We start from the raw sequence: 23,588 nt of genomic DNA, 5'->3' as shown, positions 1-23,588 counted from the left end.
CTCAGGTGGCTGACTCTGTAGGAGGGAAATAAATCACAGTGGGAAGCTTCAGGACAGTCAGGTGACCTGAGCCCTCCACAGAGTCTAAGTCCAGACTCACAGACATTCATCTGTCCACAAGTCTCCTAAACACAGGCCTTGACTGACCTGCAGTCCAGAGTATGTTATTATACAGTGTCGCTTAGAGAGAGGACATACTTTCCAATTAGGCCTTTTCTGTGTCACACTGAGACTGGGTTTATGGTACAGCTGATGCAGATGGGGACTGGCCACAAGTGGCAGTCTATCGCAGATCATGAAATAAATAAATAAATAAATAAATAAATAAATAAATAAACAAACAAATAAATAAATAAATAAATACCCACTTATCTCACTGCCTGCAATCCTCATTGTCACCACAAGGGAGCGCTGCTTTGACCTTCTCAGAAAGAAAAGCTGACTTCCCTCAGGGAAATGGATGGATGGATGGATGGATGGATGGATGGATGGATGGATGGATGGATGGATGGGTGGGTGGGTGGGTGGATGGATGGATGGATGGATGGATGGATGGATGGATGGATGGATGGATAGACAGTGAAGTGATTTGACTTAATCAGTTTCTTCCAGTCCTACTTTTCTGGTCGAAAACACACTGACCATGTCTGCTGCAATTGCTTGTTCTTCATTTCTGCTTTCTTTGGCTGTTCATTCAAGGCAGCTCCCTTAGAATCTGCTCATCTCAATAAAGGTCCATCTGTGGAATGTATAGTTTCTCAGTTAGGAGCTAAGGGATTCTTGGAAGGAGTTCCCAAAATCCCCTCTGGGGCAGTTGCCAGTGTTCTCTACTTCAGACAGCAGCTGCATGAAGCAAACACACACCTGTCTGAACATTCCAGCTTGGGTGCACGTCACAGTGCACCTGCCCCAGGGTCCCTGCCAGTTGCACATGCCACAGGGCCACAACTACAAGATCCCTTCCCCAGGACTCATGCCCCCTTGCATCTCCCCCAGGATTCCTGCTCTGTTGTAACTGAACCAGGGTCCCTGCCCGGTTGTTCCTGGCTCACGTTTCCTACTCAGTTTTACCTGCCCCAACGACCCTGTCCCACTGCACCAGCCTCAGGGATCCTGTCCCATTGTGCCCACCATGCTGCACCTTCCTGAGAGTACCTACTAACTGTTCCTAGGTGGCATTTTTCAAAATCTAATTCAAAGATCTTGCCAGTCAGAACCCATTGTCTTTATTAACACCAAGTATATTTGCAGGGCTTCCTCACCTACACTTAATCAATCCCTTCTCTCAGTTGTCCATGTGGAAGCAAAGAAACTAGCAGCAGAACATGGATTATTCATCCAGGATATCAGCACCCCTAGAATTCTCATGAGATGGGCTGCTGTGACTGTGATACAGGGGTGGCAGGGAGGCTTTGACACTGAACAAGCCCAGAGTGCTGCCTCTGCTCACATTGTGCCAGCACCTTAGCCTACCTCTAGATGTCCTAAACTCTGAGAGGAGGAAGGAGATCTTCCTACATAGAAGATGTTCTCTGAATCTGTGCTGGCCAAGGTCAAGCCAGAGTGTTTGAACATGCCAGTTCCAGCCCCTGAGGGTTCTCTGCCTGCCTGGTGTTTCTTTGTGCTTTACGTCTGGCAAGGTGAATATGTGGCCCATACTAGGAATATTTTTGAAGACAACTGCCCTGGGTTCCCATGCTAAATTTCAATTAGGGACTGACAGGGACCTAAATAACAACAAGACAGTGCCAAGACCATGAGTTCCAAAATCAAGAGCAAATGGGGCCTTGATGGTATCCTGTGCTGATCTGACAGGAGTCAGCACACACAATTCTCCTGCACATCCAATGCCCCTTGGAAAAATCCTCTGTCAAGTGTAAGTGATGCCTCATGAGAATGAACTGTCAGCGTAGGACAAGACACTTGGGACTACTGTCCTGAACTCACCAGTCTCAGATGAATGGGCTTTGAAAAGTTTTCAGGACACAGAATAGGGGTGTGTAAGCAAGTGCAGGTAATCCTTGGGTAACACATAGTTCCTGAGGAGGTTCTGAGAGCTGTTGGATCCACTCCTGGAAAAGGCAGCATTGTGTTCAGGGGGGTAAGAAAGCATGAGTCTGCTGATGTTTTCACAGTATTGCATGGGAACAGTAACAATGCCCTTAGGAGCAGGATGTCCTAACACTCTCAGATCAAGCAGACAGCCTAGAGCCTATTAAGCCCATATCCCAAGAGAATGCCGCTCATGTGTGAAGCTTCTATAGCCAGGAAGCTGGAGCAGGGAACATTGACATTGTCTCAGTTAGGGGTTTACTGCTGAGAACAGACACACCATGACCAATGCAGCTCTTATGAGGACAACATTAATGGACACAGGATTGCAGGTTCAGAGACTCAGTCCAGTATCATCAAGCTGGGAGCATGGCAGCATCCAGGCAGTCATGGTGCCAGAGTAAGTGAGAGGTCTACATATTCATCTGAAGGCTTCTTGGGGAAGATTGGCTTGCATGTGGATAGGAAAAGGGTTTTAAAGCCCATGCCCACAGTGACACACCTACTTTAACAAGACCACGCCTCCTAATATTGCCACTCCCTGAGCTAAGCATATACAAACCATCATAGACATCTTGCAGGAGGGTGGTACTGTTCTATCAGAGAGAAGCCTCTGCTCCCGTTAATATACTGAGGTCAACCCTGGGTAGGGCACAGAGCCCTCCACACATCCTGGGACTCAGGGAGGCATCCTATGAAAGAGCTTTTTCCTAGAAGGACACATGGGTGTAGGCCTCCCTTCCAGCCAGGCTGTAGGGAGTCTCCAATGCTAAACTCTGTCTTTTTGCAGAAGTGAAACAATGAAAATCCACCCTTAACAGTACAGTGAATAGCAAAAATGGTGAAAGGTATAAAAAGAACCAATTAGTACCAGAGCATGAGGATTGGTTTTATATGAAATGTGGGTGGGTGCAGTGCAGTATCCTCCTCCATGTACCCACATGTTCAGTAACTACCCTGTTCGATGCAGCTTTACACAGAACCATCTGGAATCCATTCACTGAGGGACTCCATCCCTGGAATGGAAGCCACAGGTGGGACTTTTGTATCCAGGTCTCCCAGCCCTGGGACAGGGATGCATGGATAAAGTGGAGAGAAGCAGACTGGAATGGTGCAGAGGTTATCCTGCCAACAACCCCAAGCCCCCAGCTGCATGACAATGTAGAACAGCGAGCAGTTTCCCAGCCAGCCTCACTCCCCATAGACAGACTTCTTCCAGTCCCTCCTTATGCCAAGGAAAGAAAAGCAAAAAAAGTAGGGGCAGGGAAAGAAAAATTGCTCTACTCCCAGGAGCCAAGGACAAGCCCCCTCCAATCCTCTGATCTGACCCCATAACCAGCCACAGCCAAGTCCTGGGCTCATCTCTAGAGGCACATGGACCCAGGCAGATGAGCCCTTGAATCACAATCGGCTCCTCAAAAGCATCCTATGGGTGTCAGTCCTAAGTCCATGAATCGGAGGTGCTCTGCACAGCTATTCAGAGAAGCCTTCTCTTGATCTCTGTGAAGATCTCTCTGTTGGATGTCAGAGGAGGGTGTCCATCCAGCATCAATCCAGGGACTGTGGCCCTCTAATGTGTTAGCCCATGTGAACCTCCCCACAGAGCCCCACCTGTCCTTGTGCAACTCCTCCTTGATCGCCTTTTATAGGAAGATATTTAGGGTCCCTTGCAGGAGGCAGGGAAAATGGCACACAGCTGAGGGTGGTAGACAAAACTGGGAACACATCAAATATTGAGTTGGTGTGAGGCTCCCTAAGCCATGCTTGGGCAGGTCTGTGCCAGCGATCCCATAAGACCCTTTGATTCTCCCCATGTACACAGCAGGAACCAATTGCCAGGCCTACCCTCTGCCCAGAGCAAAGGGAGATTGGAACTTGGATTCCAACCCTGGCCATTCCTATAATACCTGACCTTGTAACCCTTGCTCCCTTTGGGGCTCAACAGTCCCCCTCAAATGTAGACAACAATGTCTAGATGGTGTTCACAGCTTTTCTTGCCTGAAACTGTGCTTTGTTTGATACTACAAACCAGGGTGTAGGGACTTAAACTTGAGATCACTGACTCAGGCTAGGGAGGACTCCAGGGCACCTGAGCTCAGCTGCAAAGGCAGAAGCTGAACCACAGTGAGCAGAGGTGGCACATTTTGCTGTTTCTTTCCTTTTCTGCTCTCAGGCCTTTCAGTGAACTCTACAGATGAGGATCTTTCCTCCCAGGCTTAGTGTCTGCAGCCATGAGAGTCCTCTACAGGGGACTCCAAACCCCAGAAGAGTCTTCAGAAGGAAAGCGCTACACACTGCACTGCCCCCAGCAATCTGAGAAACAGAGACCCTTTCTGGGCTTGGGCCAGTCAGTGCTCAATAGTTAGCTTCTGGCTGCACTGGCTGCTCACAAATAACACAGCAGACTGGGTCCTGTGACCTGGCTCTCACAGACTGTGATTGAGAATTCATTTCAACTGTGTCAGCATAGCCACTCTGTTCCTTCTGGCCCCAGGTTGCACAGGGCTCCTTGTCCTCATACATGCCTCTTCCATCACTGGACCTTAATATTTAAAGTGAGCCCTACACTCAGGATGGACTTGGTTTTCTATACATCATGCCAACCTCTGTGTGATAGGAAGTGTCTGCCTGTGTATGCATACCCCCTTATGTGCCTAGGTGTCCATGCATACCACTACTCCATGTCCTGTCAGAGGCCATCCTCTGGACAGGTCCTCACGCCTGCATGTCAGACCACCTGTCTTCAAGCCCCAACCCCTCCCCACTCCACAGATGCTGAGCTTGTGGGCTTTGCTGATGCATCCAACATTGATGGGGGTTTTGGGGATTGAAACTCAATTCCTCACCTTTGGGAGGCAAGTGCTCTGCCTATCCCTGCAGCTTTGTCTCAGGTGTTTGATGATAACCTAGAGCCTTTCTGAGGATTTATGAGAACATTGTCATCTTGATGGGTCAGTTTAGAAACACAGCTTTGTTTTTTTTTATTTTTTTTAACAGTGTACCATCATTTTGAGGCTAATCATTCAGAATTCAATGAAAAAGTGACACCCTGAGTGTAGACATGACGACTTTGAAGCAGGAGGCATAGAAAACATTCAAAACAGAGAACCGAGGAGAGGTAAACATCTTACAGGCTTTGATTTCTAAAAGCCTTAAATCTCTCCATAGCCCACAGAAGCCAGAGCCTTGAAGCCCTTCCCAACCATGTCATGACAGGTCCTATTGTGACCTCATGAGGAGCGACTGTGAGGCGTCCCAGCCAACAGATGTTAAGCTGTTGCCAGGCCTGGATTTCTTTGAGTGCTTTGAGAGGAGGTGTGGAGTGGAGCCCTCTGCGACTTGGTTGTATCTTGTGAGCTGTGTGTGGTTGTATTGGATTTTACTGTACTGTGTATATGTGTATGTATCAGTGTGTGTAAGAGAGTGTGTGCTGACAGATTTGCCTGTGTGTGAGTGTGTGTACACTTTCGCTTGTGTGTTTGTCAGTATATGTAGGAGTGTGTGAGTTTACAGGTTTGTTTGTGTGTATGTTTGTATGTGTGTACCACTTCTTTTGTGTGTGTGTGTGTCCCTGTGTGTGTGTGTGTGTGTGTGTGTGTGTCTGTGATGTGCATTTTTCCAGGTTTACTTGTGTGTAAGTATGTGTGTGCCTGTTCCTACGTGAGTGTGTTTTGTATGAATCTGGGTGTTTGTCTGTGTGTGTGCCTGTGTGTGTGTGTGTGTGTGTGTGTGTGTGTTTGTGTGTGCACGCACGTGCCCATCCCCTTTTGCCCCTTGTATCTATATTACCTGCACCTCAGTGCAAAAGAGTGTAGAGGCTAGAAGTCACCCTGGCTCCTGTTCCTGAGGCAGGTCCTCAACCTCATTTTCAAGACAGGCTCTCTCACTGGCCTGCAGCTGCCCAAGTACCTGTCTTGGCTCTCCAGTGACTCCCAGGAATTTGATATGCCAACCCCATAATATCAGATTAAAGGCCTACGTAGACTGCTGGCTGCTTATTTATGGATTGATTTTTTTTCTATGTGTTTAAGAGATAGAATTAGGCCATATATTCTCAAGACCACTGGCTATTTCCTTATTGTGGTTTTATTTTATTTATTTATTTATTTATTTATTTATTTATTTATTTATTTATTTATTTATTATGGATTGCTGGATTCATTTTGGTGGTGGTTTTTATGTTCTCACATGCTATATTACTGCTTTGATTATTTACGGTTCTGCAGTCGGATGATTAACTCTATCTCCATTTTCAATTCCCTGCGGTTTCATCCTTTTACATTATTCCTGTTTCTCCATTTATTGAGTACAAGCAATCATTGGCTTAGACTTGATACAAATTTGCCCTTTGTGACACTTTGACTCTTCGGCCTTTGTTTAAGGTTTACTATTCACTGATATTTAACTGCCTCATTCCTTGTGGTTGGTTAATTTTAATTTTCAGTATTTTGCTCTGGAGAGTTGTGGATTTTTGTGGATCACTAGGTCCTGAAATTCAATGGAGTTTTCCCTTAAGTGTTGGCTTTTTACATTTGTTTGTTTTGTCTTATACTAATTCTTTCTCCTCTCGTTTCTTTCATCTGACCTTTTTCTTCAAACTACATCCATTCACAGTATTGATCAGCTTTGGCCGCCCAATCCTATTGTAGTATAACGATTTTTATTTTCATCATTACATTTAGTATTTGTGTGCTCTTGGCTTTCTCTTTTGGGGATGGTTATTTGGGTGGCTTTTACTTATGATTCTTCATATTTCCCCCTGTTCATAATTTTACTCTATTTTTCTAGTCTAGTCTTTTCTTTGTTATTATTTTTTTCTTTTTGTTTCATTTGTTTCTTTTAGGTTCCACATGTGTAATTTTAGTTCCTGAATTGCTCCATCTTTTTCATTATTTGATTCCATTTGTTTGTTGTTTTTAGGTAGCATTAGTACTGATAAAATGCCTACAGAGACTGAGGAAGAGTTACCACCTTCTAGTCCCGATCCCAGTATCTCTCAGGAGGGAACCTTTCATTCCCAATATAAAGTACTGAAGACTATTGGAAAAGGAAGCCATGCCAAGGTCCTCCTGGCCCACCGCCGGCTCACAGGAACCCCAGTGGCGGTCAAAGTTCTCCGAAAGAACAAGCAGTGGTTCCGGCCAGCCATGACAGAAGCAAACATAATGAGAAAGATCAACCACCCCAACATTGTTTCTCTCTTACAAGTCATTGAAAACAAAACTAGAATATACCTCATAATGGAGCTGGTGGAAGGCCAACAACTCTACCAGTACATCAGAGAGTCAGGGCACATAGAGGAGGATGAGGCCCGGCAAATATTTGAACAGATATTATCAGCAGTGAGCTACTGCCATGGAAAGGGGATTGTTCACCGAGACCTGAAAGTGGACAATATAATGATTGATAAAAACAAAAAGGTCAAAGTCATCGACTTTGGGCTTAGCACCGAAACACAACCTGGACAAATGCTAAACCAGCACTGCGGTGCGTATTCTTTTGGTTCCCCGGAACGCTTCCTTGGACTTCTGTATGACGGGATGAAGAATGATATGTGGACAATAGGAGTGGTCTTGTATTATATGGTAGTGGGAAAGCTCCCATTTGATTCTGTGATCATCCAAGAATTACAAAAACAAGTTGTTGCAGGGGTGTATCCTGCCCCCTGTTGGGTTTCAGAAGAACTGGAGAACCTCCTTAGTCAATTACTAACAGTAAATCCAATGTATAGACCAACAGCCAGCGAGGTGATGAAACACGCCTGGTTCAAAGAACACGGGAAGAGGTTCACAGTTCGCTGTGAAGAACTGCTTCCCCTCAGGCCAGACCCTGAAATTTTGGGTGCGATGAAATGCATGGGATTTCAAGCCTCTGTAATAAAATACTCCCTAATAAAAAGAAAATATAATGAGGAAATGGCAACTTATTGCTTCCTACAACAGCAGGCTCTCCCGGGGTATGGCTGCACAGCCCAGGCACAGCAAGTGAGTCCCATTGCAGCCCCATTTCCTAGCCTTGATCCTGCTGCTGCTTTTAGATTACAAAGAAAGAGGAGTGGAAGCCTGCCAGTCCTTGACACCTTGCAGGTGTCATTCTCCCAAGGTCACGTATCTCATTATGGCCAGAAGGTTCATACAAAAGGAGGAAGAAGGTCCACTGTGGCTGGTCGTCTCAGGCCACTACCGATGACACCTACACAGGACCACTATCACAAATGTGCCATGAGTGTCCCATACATTCAAACAACAAGCATCTTCAGTGAGAAGAGTAGCAACAAGGAAATAAAAGAAGATAATCTACTCTCCCACAGAGCCCCATTAGAGGATAAGCCCATCTCCAGCAGGGTCCGGCACAGAGGTTTTAAGGGGTGGACCAGGAATATAGCAAATGCCCTGATAAAGCTTTGTTGCTGCTTGCCAAGGAGAAAGAAACCTCGCCTGGGGCAGAACAGAATCTCACCCCAGAAATGAGCCACAGGGAGAGTCCAGATAACAAGCAGCAGGCACAGCCCAGGTACCTTCGTGCTTTGTCCTTTCTAGTTTGTTCTATGCTGGTCCTTCCTCTGTCTCTGGTTTCCATTTTCCCCACAATTCTTACCTTGTATCTTCTCTAAGTTCTTTTATGAGGTTTCCCCAACACCAAGCCTTTTCCCTCTTCTTGATTTCTCCTCTTCCCAGCAGGGACTCAATATGAATTCCCCACTCTACAGAGTTTTCTTGTTGACCCATCCCTTCAGATGGACTCCAGCTCCCCCTTAGGCCAATAGCTCCCACAGGGTGAGGACTAGAGATTCATGGGCTCATGGACTCATCCATGGGCTACTGGTTCTAGCACATGTGGTCATCAATCACAAGTGCTGCAGAACAGAGTCTTATGTTTTCAAATGTAACATCCCACTCCTTTAAGCCTTAAAATTAATAACAAGGTTTGTCACTGAATAAGTATCAACAACCTAGTTTGTTGGTTATTGTTGATGGTCAGAATCCTGCATGCATGCATATTGTTTTGCATACTGATTTTTTCATTCCTAAGACCTAGCAATTGATATATATATATATATATATATATATATATATATATATATATATGTAACATTTCTAAATGATTTCTTTCAAAAATCTTAACTGAGAAGTAGAAGAGAAGATTTGATAAAATAATAAGGCAATCAAAGCTCCAAATGGTAATCTAAGTATTCTACCGCATAAGATTTTTGCTTAGAATAAATTGACTTTTTTTCTCTCACAGTGCCATCTTGAAATTCTGTCATGTCCTGAGTATAAACAGGAGGTGATTTCAGACACATGGCCAAGGAAAAGACACCAGCAGAAGCTACAGCACCAACAGGAGAAACAGCAATAGCACCAGCAGCATTAGCAGCAGAAGGAGGAGGAGGAGGAGAAAGATGAGGAAGAGGAGGATTCCCCAACACCAATCTCCTCCCTCCTCTTGATTTCTCCTCTTCCCAGCAGGGACCCAATATGAATGATGAGTTCCCCACTCTACAGAGTTGTCTTGTTGACCCATCCCTTCAGATGGACTCCATCTCCCCCTTAGGCCAATAGCTCCACAGGGTGAGAACTAGAGGGTCATGGGATCATGGACTCTTCCATGGGCTACTAATCCATAGATAAACGGGCCTGTAATACCAGACACTCAAGACACACAGTAGGTAGGGGGATCAGAACTTCAAGGCTAGCCTGGTCTACATCATGAGTTTAAGATCAGCTTGGACAACTTAGTGACACCCTTTTTCTAGAGGTGAGGAGGGCTAAGGCTACTAACTCAGTGGTAGAGTACTCGTGGGGAAACAGACTGCTGTCCATTGATACCTCTCCTTCCTTGCTCGGAAATACACAATGGTATTAGAAGCATCATAGGTTCCTGGCCTAGCATCCACTATTCTATTTGCTACATCATTAAGGGTGCAGTTTTTGGTATTTTGGTCAGGGATCAAATCTATGAAATAAAACTTAAGCAATACTCTCATTGCTGTCATAGTGGGAGGTGGATGATAAATGCTTGCCCACCTGCATCAGTACAAAGCTGGTTCCTTGGACTCCCTGCAAACACATCACTGCTAACTGTGTGCCTTGTATAGGCTTTTCCAGCACTGTCATAGCTTGAAAACCTTCCCTGCTATGGACCCTTGAGTGGGCATCCTGCCTTTCTCAGTCTCAGAATGGAGCAAAGATCCCCTGCTCACCTCTAGGCTCACAGGTCAGGGACCTCTTCCATCCCATAGTGAACAAGACTGGCACAGCTGCACACACCTTGGAAAAAGAATGTATTGGCAACCCTTAACAAAAAAGATGGTTCTTACTTTCGATTATGGCATTCTATAAAATACGGGTATTTCCTGGTATAATTACACATGTCATTGATTGTGTGTGTGCGTATGTTTTTTGAGGTTGGAGGGGGATAATTCATTTCTCTAAGCCCCTTCCTCAATGCTGGGTGATAAACATTGACTCTCATATAGATTTTAATAATTATACATTTATTTATATATTTTTAAGATTCGTTTATTTTTCCAACTTTTGTAGCTCTTTCTGTGTGTGTGTGTGTGTGTGTGTGTGTATGTGTGTGTGTGTGTATGTGTGTGTGTGTGTTTAATTAGATATAATACTCAGGGTCAGTAATCCTACCCTTGAGCTACCTTATAACTTTTTATGTTTTAAACAGCTTTATTATGATATCTTTGATATATAAAGCTGATATGTGCTAGAGGTGAGCATCTTGATGTTCTTAAAGACATGTTCTTCCTCAGATACAGAACGCGAGCCGGGTAAAATCCTTGCTACTCCTGCAGATTAACCTTGTCATGCACTGAAGCAATGGGACACATACTAAGCACACTCCCTGAGATGCCTCCTAAGTTGGTAGCACTGGCTCCATCCCAGGCACAGCTGGAGTGGGCAGCTGTAAGGTTGAGGACCTGCACTCAGGACACTGGGCTCCAGGAGCACCTCACCTGCAGGTCATCCTTTGTACCTCTGAATGTCACTCCTGGGTTCTCACTGCCTGGCACTTAACCATAGACACCACTGTAGAACTGTCTAAGGCCAGAAGGGCAAAAACATTGTTGTTATAAATTTCTACTATGGAAACATCAAATGTTGAGCTTCTTGAACAGTTTTATGAAATGAACCTGGGAGAAACGCAAGAAATATGGCCTGAAGTCTCTTCTGGAACTGCCACTCCAGCATAAGCGTCCACAGGCAGTCACTCTCCTCTGCATTACCGTCCCCCTTGTTTTGCAACTCATGGATCTCCTTGCTTAGCATATGCACAAGGTGCATTTGCTGTTGCTTCTCCAGCTTCTTCCTGACATCTTATTTTTATGGGTCTGGAGACAGACTCCCCAGAGGACAGCACCTCTTTTCTGATAGTTATGAACTGCAGATCCCTGTGCTCAATAGTGGGGGGCTGCTGCAGGGACTACAACACCAGAATGACTGTTTCTTGGGGCCTCTGCAGTGTGGAAGGTTTTCCTGGTTTGGTCGGTGTGGTCAAAGATGAGAAGGAAGCAAGTTCAGGGAATGAGAGTGCATCTGTCGCCCTTTCCTCTCCTGCCCCCTGTGCTTCCTCTCTGCTTCCTTGTCCAGACAGGCCTTCTATATCTCAGACCACCACTGCTGCTCCTCACTCTTTTTTCCCAGCCACCTGTGCAGACTGGGATGCTGCCTTGTTTGCAGAAGGAGGGGGGAGTGGCAAATCCACTGAAATGCCACCAATATCTGGTGTAGTGGACTTGTGGTAGAGGAGGTGGTGGAGGGAGGTCTGTTCATATGGGCTGGGAGACAGTCACAGGGGTGGGCAGCACCTCTGCTGGGGTTTCCCAATGGCCAGGACCACTCTTGGTCAGAGTGGAAGCAGGGGTAACTGACTTGGAGGAAGGGTTCAGGTGCTCCTGGCTGCATGTCCTAGATTCCACTGAGGACCTCTGGATCCACATATCACTGTCACACTAGAGACCCTTGCCAGCCTCTACTCAGTGGAGCTCAAGTAGGTAAAACTTCCTGAAGCCCTCCTTGGAAGGGGTAAGAGGCTGAGAAAAGAAAAGAGGAAGCTATACTACTTCAGGGACTCACCAGAGATATTAGCAAAATTTCATGCATGTTTCTTCCTCACAGAAGAGGTAACAAAAACTGGGGAATGGTTATATAACCAGACCTGACACTGCTTTATGGCTCACTGGCCAAGTAGCCAGCTGTTCCTGTGTCTACAAAGGAATAAAAAGATTGTTTCTATACACTGATGCATGCTGTTTGTGGCATTGTCACTCCTGAAATTTAGCTCCTAACTTCAGGTCTAGGTAGAGGGGTCTGTTCTTGTGAAATGTAAAGAAGTAAACAATCAGATGCTTAAAACTGCATAAAAGGCATACTTTTTCCTCAGGTATCTGTTTTACAATCTTTTAAAAAGCATTCATGGGAATTGACACCCTGAAACAAGCTTTGCCATTTTAGGAAAAGTGTGATGGAGGGAAGATTTGTACAGTGGGTTACTGGGAAGACAGGATTGTAAAGGAAATAAATAAATGGTTTTCTAAAAAGCATGTATTTTAAATGCCGTGCTAAAAACTATAATTTTGACACTATGCTTTCAATAAAAAACATTTCACATTTTCTTATTTACTCATTTAAACTAATTCTCATTTTTCCAGATTCATTAATTTAGTATTAATTTACTTGAGTAGCATAATAAAAATAAAACTGAAAAAATAAAAAGTAAAAATAAAAGCTGAGTCAGGGTCAGAAGTGGATTCACAATACTGCACCTAACAGACTGTGAATATATCTAATAATCCGTACCATCAGATCTGATCTGTATCAGGATCCAGAAGTATTTCTCAGCATCATGAACTCAGTCTCAACTAACTTCTTCCTTGAAAAGCTGAGCAAGAGCTGTGGTAGCAGCTACTACACGGGACTTTTAGGGTCTCACTTTATAAAAATAATTTATGTGTATGAGTGTTTGCCCAGCATGTGTGCACATGAATGCTTGACTGGTGTCCAAAGAACTTAGAAGAAGGTTTCAAATCCCCTGAAATTAGAGTTTTAGGCAGTTGTGAGCTAACACTGGTGTTGTAAAATACTGAACCATCTTTCCAGCCCCAGATTTTGATAACTTTTAGGAGGAGCCATATCTCAATACAGGATTACTATATGTTGGCTAACCTGGCTTGAGTCACTAGCTCTTACCTCTCTGCACCATGGAGGACAATGGCTGGGTAAGACAGGTGGACAGGCAGTGAGAGAGGATGCCTTGATTTGCAACTTCCAGTGTAACCATGGAACTGGTTGTAGTCATGAGTTCTGCTGCCCTAGGAAGAAAATATAAAGAAACAGCCCTCACTGTCATAGAGGAGTCTCTGTTCAGAATACTTGTGCTTAGGTTCCTCAGCCTGGTTGCTGTTTGGGGAAATAAACCAGACTTTCAGAAGATTATGTCCTGTCCACATAACTTATGATAATTAATTATAAAACAGGTAAATATATTCTATTCTAGAACATAAACATTAAGATATTTAAAGATTTTACAAGCTCTAAGTATATGTGTACATATTTATATAATTATTTAATGAAATGTTCTATCCTAATATACATTCTTATGAGTGAACCCAAAATGAGATTCATGTTCTCTAAGAACTAGGGTTATAGTGAAGGTGAGTAAACACAAAGAGCTTTTACATCACTTCTTTTTGAATTCAAATTTCAAAATTAAATGCAAACTATCACTTCAGTACACTAAAACTAACCAATTAGTTGACGCGTTTAAGTGACCAATTAGTCATAACTTTCCTGAGAAAGTCCAACCAGACTAAATTCATCCACAATGAGGAGTTGGTCATGGGCACCTAGTTGTCCAACCTGAGCCACCAGAAGGGTGTAGGGAGAAAAGAAAAAAGGCAGCGTCACTGGTTGCTGCCGCTGCGGAGAGCTCATAGGTAGCACCCCACGAGAAACTTGAGCCTCGGGACCACAGGTAAGACCAACTTTTCTGCTGCAAGAGACCTGCCTGGTGAACTCAGGACACAGAGAGGCAAAAATCCTCTAGGACCAGGCACTTCCGGGGTTTACCGAGAGTCCCAAACCCGCGGATCCCGAAACGCAGCAGCTCTCTGCTCCCAAACCCCGTGGGAGAGAGACCTCACTGCCTGGTCAGGTGGGCACTCCTGAGGCTGCAGAGCAGAAGAGACCACCAACACTGCTCAACCCTGCCCACATCCCTGGCCCAATGGGAAACTGTTTAAGGCCTCTGGGTTCCTGCAGAGGAGGGCCCAGGTTCAGCAGGACCGCTGCGTCTGAGACACCACCAGAACCTGAAGGGACAGACCGGATAAACAGTTCTCTGCACCCAAATCCCGTGGGAGGGAGAGCTAAACCTTCACAGAGGCAGACATGCCTGGGAAACCAGAAGAGACTGCACTCTGCACACATCTCTGACGCCAGAGGAAAACACCAAACACCATCTGTAACCCTGGAGCACGGAAGCTCCCGGAAAGGGCGGTGCAGATCTTCCAGGTTGCTGCCACCGTGGAGAGCTCATAGGCAGCACCACACGAGCAAACTTGAGCCTCGGGACCACAGGTAAGACCAACTTTTCTGCTGCAAGAGACCTGCCTGGTGAACTCAGGACACAGAGAGGCAAAAATTCCTCTAGGACTGGGCACTTACGGGGTTTACCGGGAGTCCCAAACCCGCGGATCCCGGCCCGCAGCAGCTCTCTGCTCCCAAACCCCGTGGGAGAGAGACCTCACTGCCTGGTCAGGTGGGCACTCCTGAGGCTGCAGAGCAGAAGAGACCACCAACACTGCTCACCCCTGCCCACATCCCTGGCCCAATAGGAAACTGTTTAAGGCCTCTGGGTTCCCGCAGAGGAGGGCCCAGGTGCAGCAGGACCGCTGCGTCTGAGACACCACCAGAACCTGAAGGGACAGACGGGATAAACAGTTCTCTGCACCCAAATCCCGTGGGAGGGAGAGCTAAACCTTCAGAGAGGCAGACATGCCTGGGAAACCAGAAGAGACTGCACTCTGCACATATATCTGACGCCAGAGGAAAACACCAAACTCCATCTGGAACCCTGGTGCACTGAAGCTCCCGGAAAGGGCAGCGCAGATCTTCCTGGTTGCTGCCGCCGCAGAGAGCTCATAAGCAACACCCCACGAGCAAACTTGAGCCCCAGGACCACAGGTAAGACCAACTTTTCTGCTGCAAGTGACCTGCCTGGTGAACTCCAGACACAGGCCCACAGGAACAGCTGAAGACCTATAGATAGGAAAAGCTACACGCCCGAAGGCAGAACACTCTGTCCCCATAACTGGCTGAAAGAAAACAGGAAACCAGGTCTACAGCACTCCTGACACACAGGCTTATAGGACAGTCTAGCCACTGTCAGAAATAGCAGAACAAAGTAACACTAGAGATAAACTGATGGCGAGAGGCAAGCGCAGGAACCCAAGCAACAGAAACCAAGACTACATGGCACCATCTGAGCCCAATTCTCCCATCAAAACAAACATGGAATATCCAAACACACCAGAAAAGCAAGATCTAGTTTCAAAATCATATTTGATCATGATGCTGGAGGACTTCAAGAAAGACGTGAAGAACTCCCTTAGAGAAACACAGGAAAACATTAATAAACAAGTAGAAGCCTACAGAGAGGAATCGCAAAAATCCCTGAAAGAATTCCAGGAAAACATAAATAAACAAGTAGAAGCCCATAGAGAGGAGACACAAAAATCCCTGAAAGAATTCCAGGAAAACACAATCAAACAGTTGAAGGAATTAAAAATGGAAATAGAAGCAATCAAGAAACAACACATGGAAACAACCCTGGATATAGAAAACCAAAAGAAGAGACAAGGAGCTGTAGATACGAGCTTCACCAACAGAATACAAGAGATGGAAGAGAGAATCTCAGGAGCAGAAGATTCCATAGAAATCATTGACTCAACTGTCAAAGATAATGTAAAGCGGAAAAAGCTACTGGTCCAAAACATTGGTCCAGGACTCAATGAGAAGATCAAACCTAAGGACAATAGGTATAGAAGAGAGTGAAGACTCCCAGCACAAAGGACCAGTAAATATCTTCAACAAAATCATAGAAGAAAACTTCCCTAACCTAAACAAAGAGATACCTACATAGGCATACAAGAAGCCTACAGAACTCCAAATGGATTGGACCAGAAAAGAAACACCTCCTGTCACATAATAGTCAAAACACCAAACGCACAAAATAAAGAAAGAATATTAAAAGCAGTAAGGGAAAAAGGTCAAGTAACATATAAAGGCAGACCTATCAGAATCACACCAGACTTTTCACCAGAAACTATGAAAGCCAGAAGATCCTGGACAGATGTCATACAGACCCTAAGAGAACACAAATGTCAGCCTAGGTTACTGTATCCTGCAAAACTCCCACTTAACATAGATGGAGAAACCAAGATATTCCAGGACAAAAACAAATTTACACAATATCTTTCTACAAATCCAGCACTACAAAGGATAAGAAATGGTAAAGCCCAACATAAGGAGGCAAGCTATACCCTAGAAGAAGCAAGAAACTAATTGTCTTGGCAATAAAACAAAGAGAAGAAAAGCACAAAAACATAACCTCATATCCAAATATAAATATAACAGGAAGCAATAATCACTATTCATTAATATCTCTCAACATCAGTGGCCTCAACTCCCCAATAAAAAGGCATAGATTAACAAACTGGATACGCAACGAGGACCTTGCATTCTGCTGCCTACAGGAAACACACCTCAGAGACAAAGACAGACACTACCTCAGAGTGAAAGGCTGGAAAACAACTTTTCAAGCAAATGGTCGGAAGAAGCAAGCTGGCATAGCCATTCTAATATCACATACAATCAATTTTCAACTAAAAGTCATCAAAAAAGATAAGGAAGGACACTTCATATTCATCAAAGGAAAAAACCACCAAGATGAACTCTCAATCCTAAATATCTGGGCCCCAAATACAAGGGAACCTACATACGTAAAAGAAACCTTACTAAAGCTCAAAACACACATTGCACCTCACACAATAATAGGAGATTTCAACACCCCCACTCTCATCAATGGACAGATCATGGAAACAGAAATTAAACAGAGACGTAGACAGACTAAGAGAAGTCATGAGCCAAATGGACTTAACAGATATTTATAGAACATTCTATCCTAAGGCAAAAGGATATACCTTCTTCTCAGCTCCTCATGGTACTTTCTCCAATACTGACCATATAATTGGTCAAAAAACGGACCTCAACAGGTACAGAAAGATAGAAATAATCCCATGCGTGCTATCGGACCACCACGGTCTAAAACTGGTCTTCAATATCAATAAGTGAAGAATGCCCACATATACGTGGAAATTGACCAATGCTCTACTCAATGATAACCTGGTCAAGGAAGAAATAAAGAAAGAAATTAAAGACTTTTTAGAATTTAATGAAAATGAAGGTACAACATACCCAAACGTATGGGACACAATGAAACCTGTGCTATAGAGGAAAACTCATAGTGCTGAGTGCCTGCAGAAAGAAACAGGAAAGAGCATATGTCAGCAGCTTGACAGCACACCTAAAAGCTCTAGAACAAAAAGATGCAAATACACCCAGGAGGAGTAGAAGGCAAGAAATAATCAAGCTCAGAGCTGAAATCAACCAAATAGAAACAAAAAGGACCATAGAAAGAATCAACAGAACCAAAAGTTTGTTCTTTGAGAAAATCAGCAAAATAGATAAACCCTTAGCCAGACTAACGAGAGGACACAGAGAGTGTGTCCAAATTAACAAAATCAGAAATGAAAGGGGAGACATAACTACAGATTCAGAGGAAATTCTAAAAATCATCAGATGTTATTATAAAAGCCTATATTCAACAAAACTTGAAAATCTGCAGGAAATGGACAATTTCCTAGACAGATACCAGGTACCGAAATTAAATCAGGAACAGATAAACCAGTTAAACTACCCCAAAACGCCTAAGGAAATAGAAGCAGTCATTAAAGGTCTCCCAACCAAAAAGAGCCCAGGTCCAGACGGGTTTAGTGCAGAATTCTATCAGACCTTCATAGAAGACCTCATACCAATATTATCCAAACTATTCCACAAAATTGAAACAGATGGATCACTACCGAATTCCTTCTATGAAGCCACAATTACTCTTATACCTAAACCACACAAAGTCCCAAGAAAGAAAGAGAACTTCAGACCAATTTCCCTTATGAATATCGATGCAAAAATACTCAATAAAATTCTGGCAAACCGAATCCAAGAGCACATCAAAACAATCATCCACCATGATCAAGTAGGCTTCATCCCAGGCATGCAGGGATGGTTTAATATACGGAAAACCATCAACGTGATCCATTATATAAACAAACTGAAAGAACAAAACCACATGATCATTTCATTAGATGCTGAGAAAGCATTTGACAAAATTCAACACCCCTTCATGATAAAAGTCCTGGAAAGAATAGGAATTCAAGGCCCATACCTAAGCATAGTAAAAGCCATATACAGCAAACCAGTTGCTAACATTAAACTAAATGGAGAGAAACTTGAAGCAATCCCACTAAAATCAGGGACTAGACAAGGCTGCCCACTCTCTCCCTATTTATTCAATATAGTTCTTGAAGTTCTAGCCAGAGCAATCAGACAACAAAAGGAGGTCAAGGGGATACAGGTCGGAAAAGAAGAAGTCAAAATATCAGTATTTGCAGATGATATGATAGTATACTTAAGTGATACCAAAAGTTCCACCAGAGAACTCCTAAAGCTGATAAACAACTTCAGCAAAGTGGCTGGGTATAAAATAAACTCAAATAAATCAATAGCCTTCATCTACACAAAAGAGAAACAAGCTGAGAAAGATATTAAGGAAACACCACCCTTCTTAATAGACCCAAATACCAAAGTACCTCGGTGTGACTTTAACAAAGCAAGTAAAAGATTTGTACAATAAGAACTTCAAGACTCTGAAGAAAGAAATTGAAGAAGACCACAGAAGATGGAAAGATCTCCCATGCTCACGGATTGGCAGGATTAATATAGTAAAAATTGCCATTTTACCAAAAGCAACCTACAGATTCAATGCAATCCCCATCAAAATACCAATACAATTCTTCAAAGAGTTAGACAGAACAATTTGCAAATTCATCTGGAATAACAAAAAACCCAGGATAGCTAAAACTATCCTCAACAATAAAAGGACTTCAGGGGGAATCACTATCCCTGAACTCAAGCAGTATTACAGAGCAATAGTGATAAAAACTGCATGGTATTGGTACAGAGACAGACATATACACCAATGGAACAGATTTGAAGTCCCAGAAAAAAACCCGCACACCTATGGGCACTTGATTTTTGACAAGGGAGCCAAAACCATCCAATGGAAAAAAGATAGCATTTCCAGCAAATGGTGCTGGTTCAACTGGAGGTCAACATGTAGAAGAATGCAGATCGATCCATGCTTATCACCCTGTACAAAGCTTAAGTCCAAGTGGATCAAGGACCTCCATATCAAACCAGATACACTCAAACTAATAGAAGAAAAACTAGCGAAGCATCTGGAACACATGGGCACTGGAAAAAATTTCCTGAACAAAACACCAATGGCTTATGCTCTAAGATCAAGAATCGACAAATGGGATCTCATAAAACTGCAAAGCTTCTGTAAGGCAAAGGACACTGTGGTTAGGACAAAATGGCAACCAACAGATTGGGAAAAGATCTTTACCAATCCTACAACAGATAGAGGCCTTATATCCAAAATATACAAAGAACTCAAGAAATTAGACCGCAGGGAGACAAATAACCCTATTAAAAATGGGGTTCAGAGCTAAACAAAGAATTCACAGTTGAGGAATGCCGAATGGCTGAGAAACACCTAAAGAAATGTTCAACATTTTAGTCATAAGGGAAATGCAAATCAAAACAAACCTGAGATTTCACCTCACACCAGTGAGAATGGCTAAGATCAAAAACTCAGGTGACAGCAGATGCTGAAGAGGATGCGGAGAAAGAGGAACACTCCTCCATTGTTGGTGGGATTGCAGACTGGTAAAACCATTCTGGAAATCAGTCTGGAGGTTCCTCAGAAAATTGGACATTGAACTGCCTGAGGATCCAGCTATACCTCTCTTGGGCATATACCCCAAAAATGCCCCAACATATAAAAAAGACACGTGCTCCACTATGTTCATCACAGCCTTTATTTATAATAGCCAGAAGCTGGAAAGAACCCAGAAGCCCTTCAACAGAGGAATGGATACAGAAAATGTGGTACATCTACACAATGGAATATCACTCAGCTATCAAAAACAATGACTTTATGAAATTCGTAGGCAAATTGGTGGAACTGGAAAATATCATCCTGAGTGAGCTAACCCAATCACAGAAAAACACACATGGTATGCACTCACTGATAAGTGGCTATTAGCCCAAATGCTTGAATTACCCTAGATGCCTAGAACAAATGAAACTCAAGACGGATGATCAAAATGTGAATGCTTCACTCCTTCTTTAAAAGGGGAACAAGAATACCCTTGGCAGGGAAGAGAGAGGCAAAGATTAAAACAGACACAGAAGGAACACCCATTCAGAGCCTGCCCCACATGTGGCCCATACATATACAGCCATCCAATTAGAGAAGATGGATGAAGCAAAGAAGTGCAGGCTGACAGTCGGATGTAGATCGCTCCTGAGAGACACAGCCAGAATACAGCAAACACAGAGGCGAATGCCAGCAGCAAACCACTGAACTGAGTATAGGACCCCCGTTGAAGGAATCAGAGAAAGAATTGGAAGAGCTTAAAGTGGCTCGAGACCCCATATGAACAACAATCCCAAGCAAACAGAGCTTCCAGGGACTAAGCCACTACCTAAAGACTATACATGGACTGACCCTGGACTCTGACCTCATAGGTAGCAATGAATATCCTAGTAAGAGCACCAGTGGAAGGGGAAGCCCTGGGTCCTGCTAAGACTGAACCCCCAGTGAACTAGATTGTTGGGGGGAGGGTGGCAATGTGGGGAGGATGGGGAGGGGAACACCAATAAAGAAGGGGAGGAGGGAGGGGGATGTTTGCCCGGAAACCGGGAAAGGGAATAACACTCGAAATGTAAATAAGAAATACTCAAGTTAATAAAAAAAAAAGCAGTGGGGAAAAAAGGCAGCATCAATGCACAGCAGCATTCCTCACACCACACAGTCAGTGCACAGCAGCATCCCTCACACCACACAGTCAGTGCACAGCCGCATTCCTCACACCACACAGTCAGTGCACAGCAGCATTCCTCACACCACACAGTCAGTGCTCAGCAGTATACCTCACACCACACAGTCAGTGCACAGCAGCATTCCTCACACCATATTCAATGAACTGCAGTGTTCTTCACACCACACAGCATCCACAGCCATGAGCATCTGCACACTTTTTCACAAAGCTCGAGTGCAGAATGCCCTTCACTGATTCCTTTAAAACAAATACTGGCCACATCTGCAACACTGCCTTGGACAACAACTTAACATACATTTCCAGTTTATACCGGCCAGCACCCTATGCAAAAACAAGGTCAGAACAGCACAATGAAATCACACAGCAGGAAATGAGCAAAATCCTACCCACATATACCCTGGAATCTTGACTAGTTAGGAAAATTTCTATTTTATGGTTCCAAACTTCTAAGAAAAATACTCCTGTAAAATGGACAATTGGGTCAGAAAATGCCTATGGACTTGGAATACTCAAAATGATTATTTATAAAGTCTAAAACAGCTACAAATCTAAAGGAATGAGAAACATAACAAGTGACCAGCCCTTACCCACATCAGGACAGAAAACCAGCTTGGTACTAAATAATCCAGCATCTGCCTTCTCTATCTTCCATTTAAACATAATTTATAAATTTTAAAACAAGAAATTAACTTCTTGGAGGAAGCAGTTAACAGCATTTTGTAAGGAACTATTATCCAGAAAGTACTCTACTGGAATTCATACCCTGGAACTGAACAGTCAAATGCACTTACAATAGCATTCTATGGAAAGCTAATGAAATGTTTGAGAAAAATCTTAGGTATGGTATATAATTTCAGGATCATCAATATTCTGCTTAGAGATCATAATATAACAACAAAAGAGTTTTGGATCACATAGGGAAATATTATACAATGCAGTCATGTGCATGAAGCCTTACCCGGACATTACTGGAATTAGCACAACATTATGTGTATACTTTTGTACTAACAATAAAAATAACTTACCATAATAACTGTGAGATAGTATATCATATAATAATGTATCATAAAAAGTGACTTCAAGAAATGAAGAAAAATTTCTAAAGAAGGAATCAAGAAGATGTTATTTTATATGCACACCATCTGTATTTCCACCCAGTAGTTAACATTTTAGTTTACCTTTTTCATTGGTGAGACTGGTCCATTTTCTCCCCTGCAGTAGGGAGTAGGGACAAGGCAGCAGTCATCAAGTATGCAGTGTGTTACTGTTTCATAGGCATACAACCTGTGTTTTATTTACATATAAATATATGGATGTATGTAATAAAATTATGAATAAAATAATAAATTACATTGTACATTAATATATAAATAGAAATTATATATTATAAAAGAGAATTGTCTTATATAGGGTTCTTTAGAGTCACAGAACTTATGGGTAATCTCTGTACAGAGAGACAATTTGTTGATGACTTGCAGTCTGTAGTCCAACTCCCCAACCATGATCAGCAGCAGGTATGAATGGGAGTCCAAGGATCTAGCAGTGGCTCAGTCCCACAAGGCAGGCAGACAGGCAGGTGAAAAAGAGAGACTCTTCCTTCTTCCAATGTCCTCATGTAAATCCCCAGCAGAAGGTGTGTCCCAGGTTAAAGGTGCATACAACCACAGCTGGATCTGGGACTTGCTTTGTCCCAGGTGACCTTGAACTCAGAGACCTCCTTGCCTTAAGCTCCTGAGATTCCTAGCCACTTTGCCTCATGATCTCCATGCCAAGATGCAGTTCAGAAACTTGTATCTCCCAGCCTCAACATCAGGATCAAAGGTGAGCTTTACAATTCTGGGTTGTAGTTCATTCCACTTATAGTCAAGTTCACAACCAGGAATAGCCACTACGAGTATATACGATGTGTCATTATACATGCACAATATATATACATACATATATATATATATACATATAAATTTGAAAACACCACAACATTTTATTAGTATATATTAACCGAGTAAAGTGACAGATGTGGCATTTGTCTGCACATCATGCATGGGTGGGAGAAGTAATTATAAGCCCTTGCATCAAATGAGGAGCTGCAGTTAACAGCAGCTGATAGAAATTCATTCTTCCTTGGGGGAAGGCCATTGGTACGACTCCCAGTGAACAGCTGTGCACACAGTATGCAAGCCTGACCAGGTCTAACAGGGCTTAATGAGATACAAAAAAATGTGTTTATGTGTATTTCTGTACACACACACACACACACACACACACACACACACAC

General features: G+C 43.5%; 1 protein-coding gene across 1 annotated transcript; it reads left to right on the top strand.

Moving 5' to 3' along the window:
- The first annotated feature begins 5,347 nt into the window (after positions 1-5,347).
- Positions 5,348-10,426, top strand: LOC134485090 (sperm motility kinase Y-like). Its single transcript, XM_063280889.1, has 2 exons — positions 5,348-8,565; positions 9,298-10,426. The coding sequence occupies exon 1, from the start codon at positions 6,993-6,995 to the stop codon at positions 8,520-8,522; it is 1,530 nt and encodes a 509-aa protein (XP_063136959.1). The 5' UTR covers positions 5,348-6,992; the 3' UTR covers positions 8,523-8,565; positions 9,298-10,426.
- The last annotated feature ends 13,162 nt before the right edge of the window (positions 10,427-23,588 follow it).

Source organism: Rattus norvegicus, chromosome 1 (assembly GCF_036323735.1).
Source record: "Rattus norvegicus strain BN/NHsdMcwi chromosome 1, GRCr8, whole genome shotgun sequence".
In the NCBI taxonomy this organism is placed as follows: Eukaryota; Metazoa; Chordata; class Mammalia; order Rodentia; family Muridae; genus Rattus; species Rattus norvegicus.
This window is presented reverse-complemented; position numbering and strand designations above follow the sequence as displayed.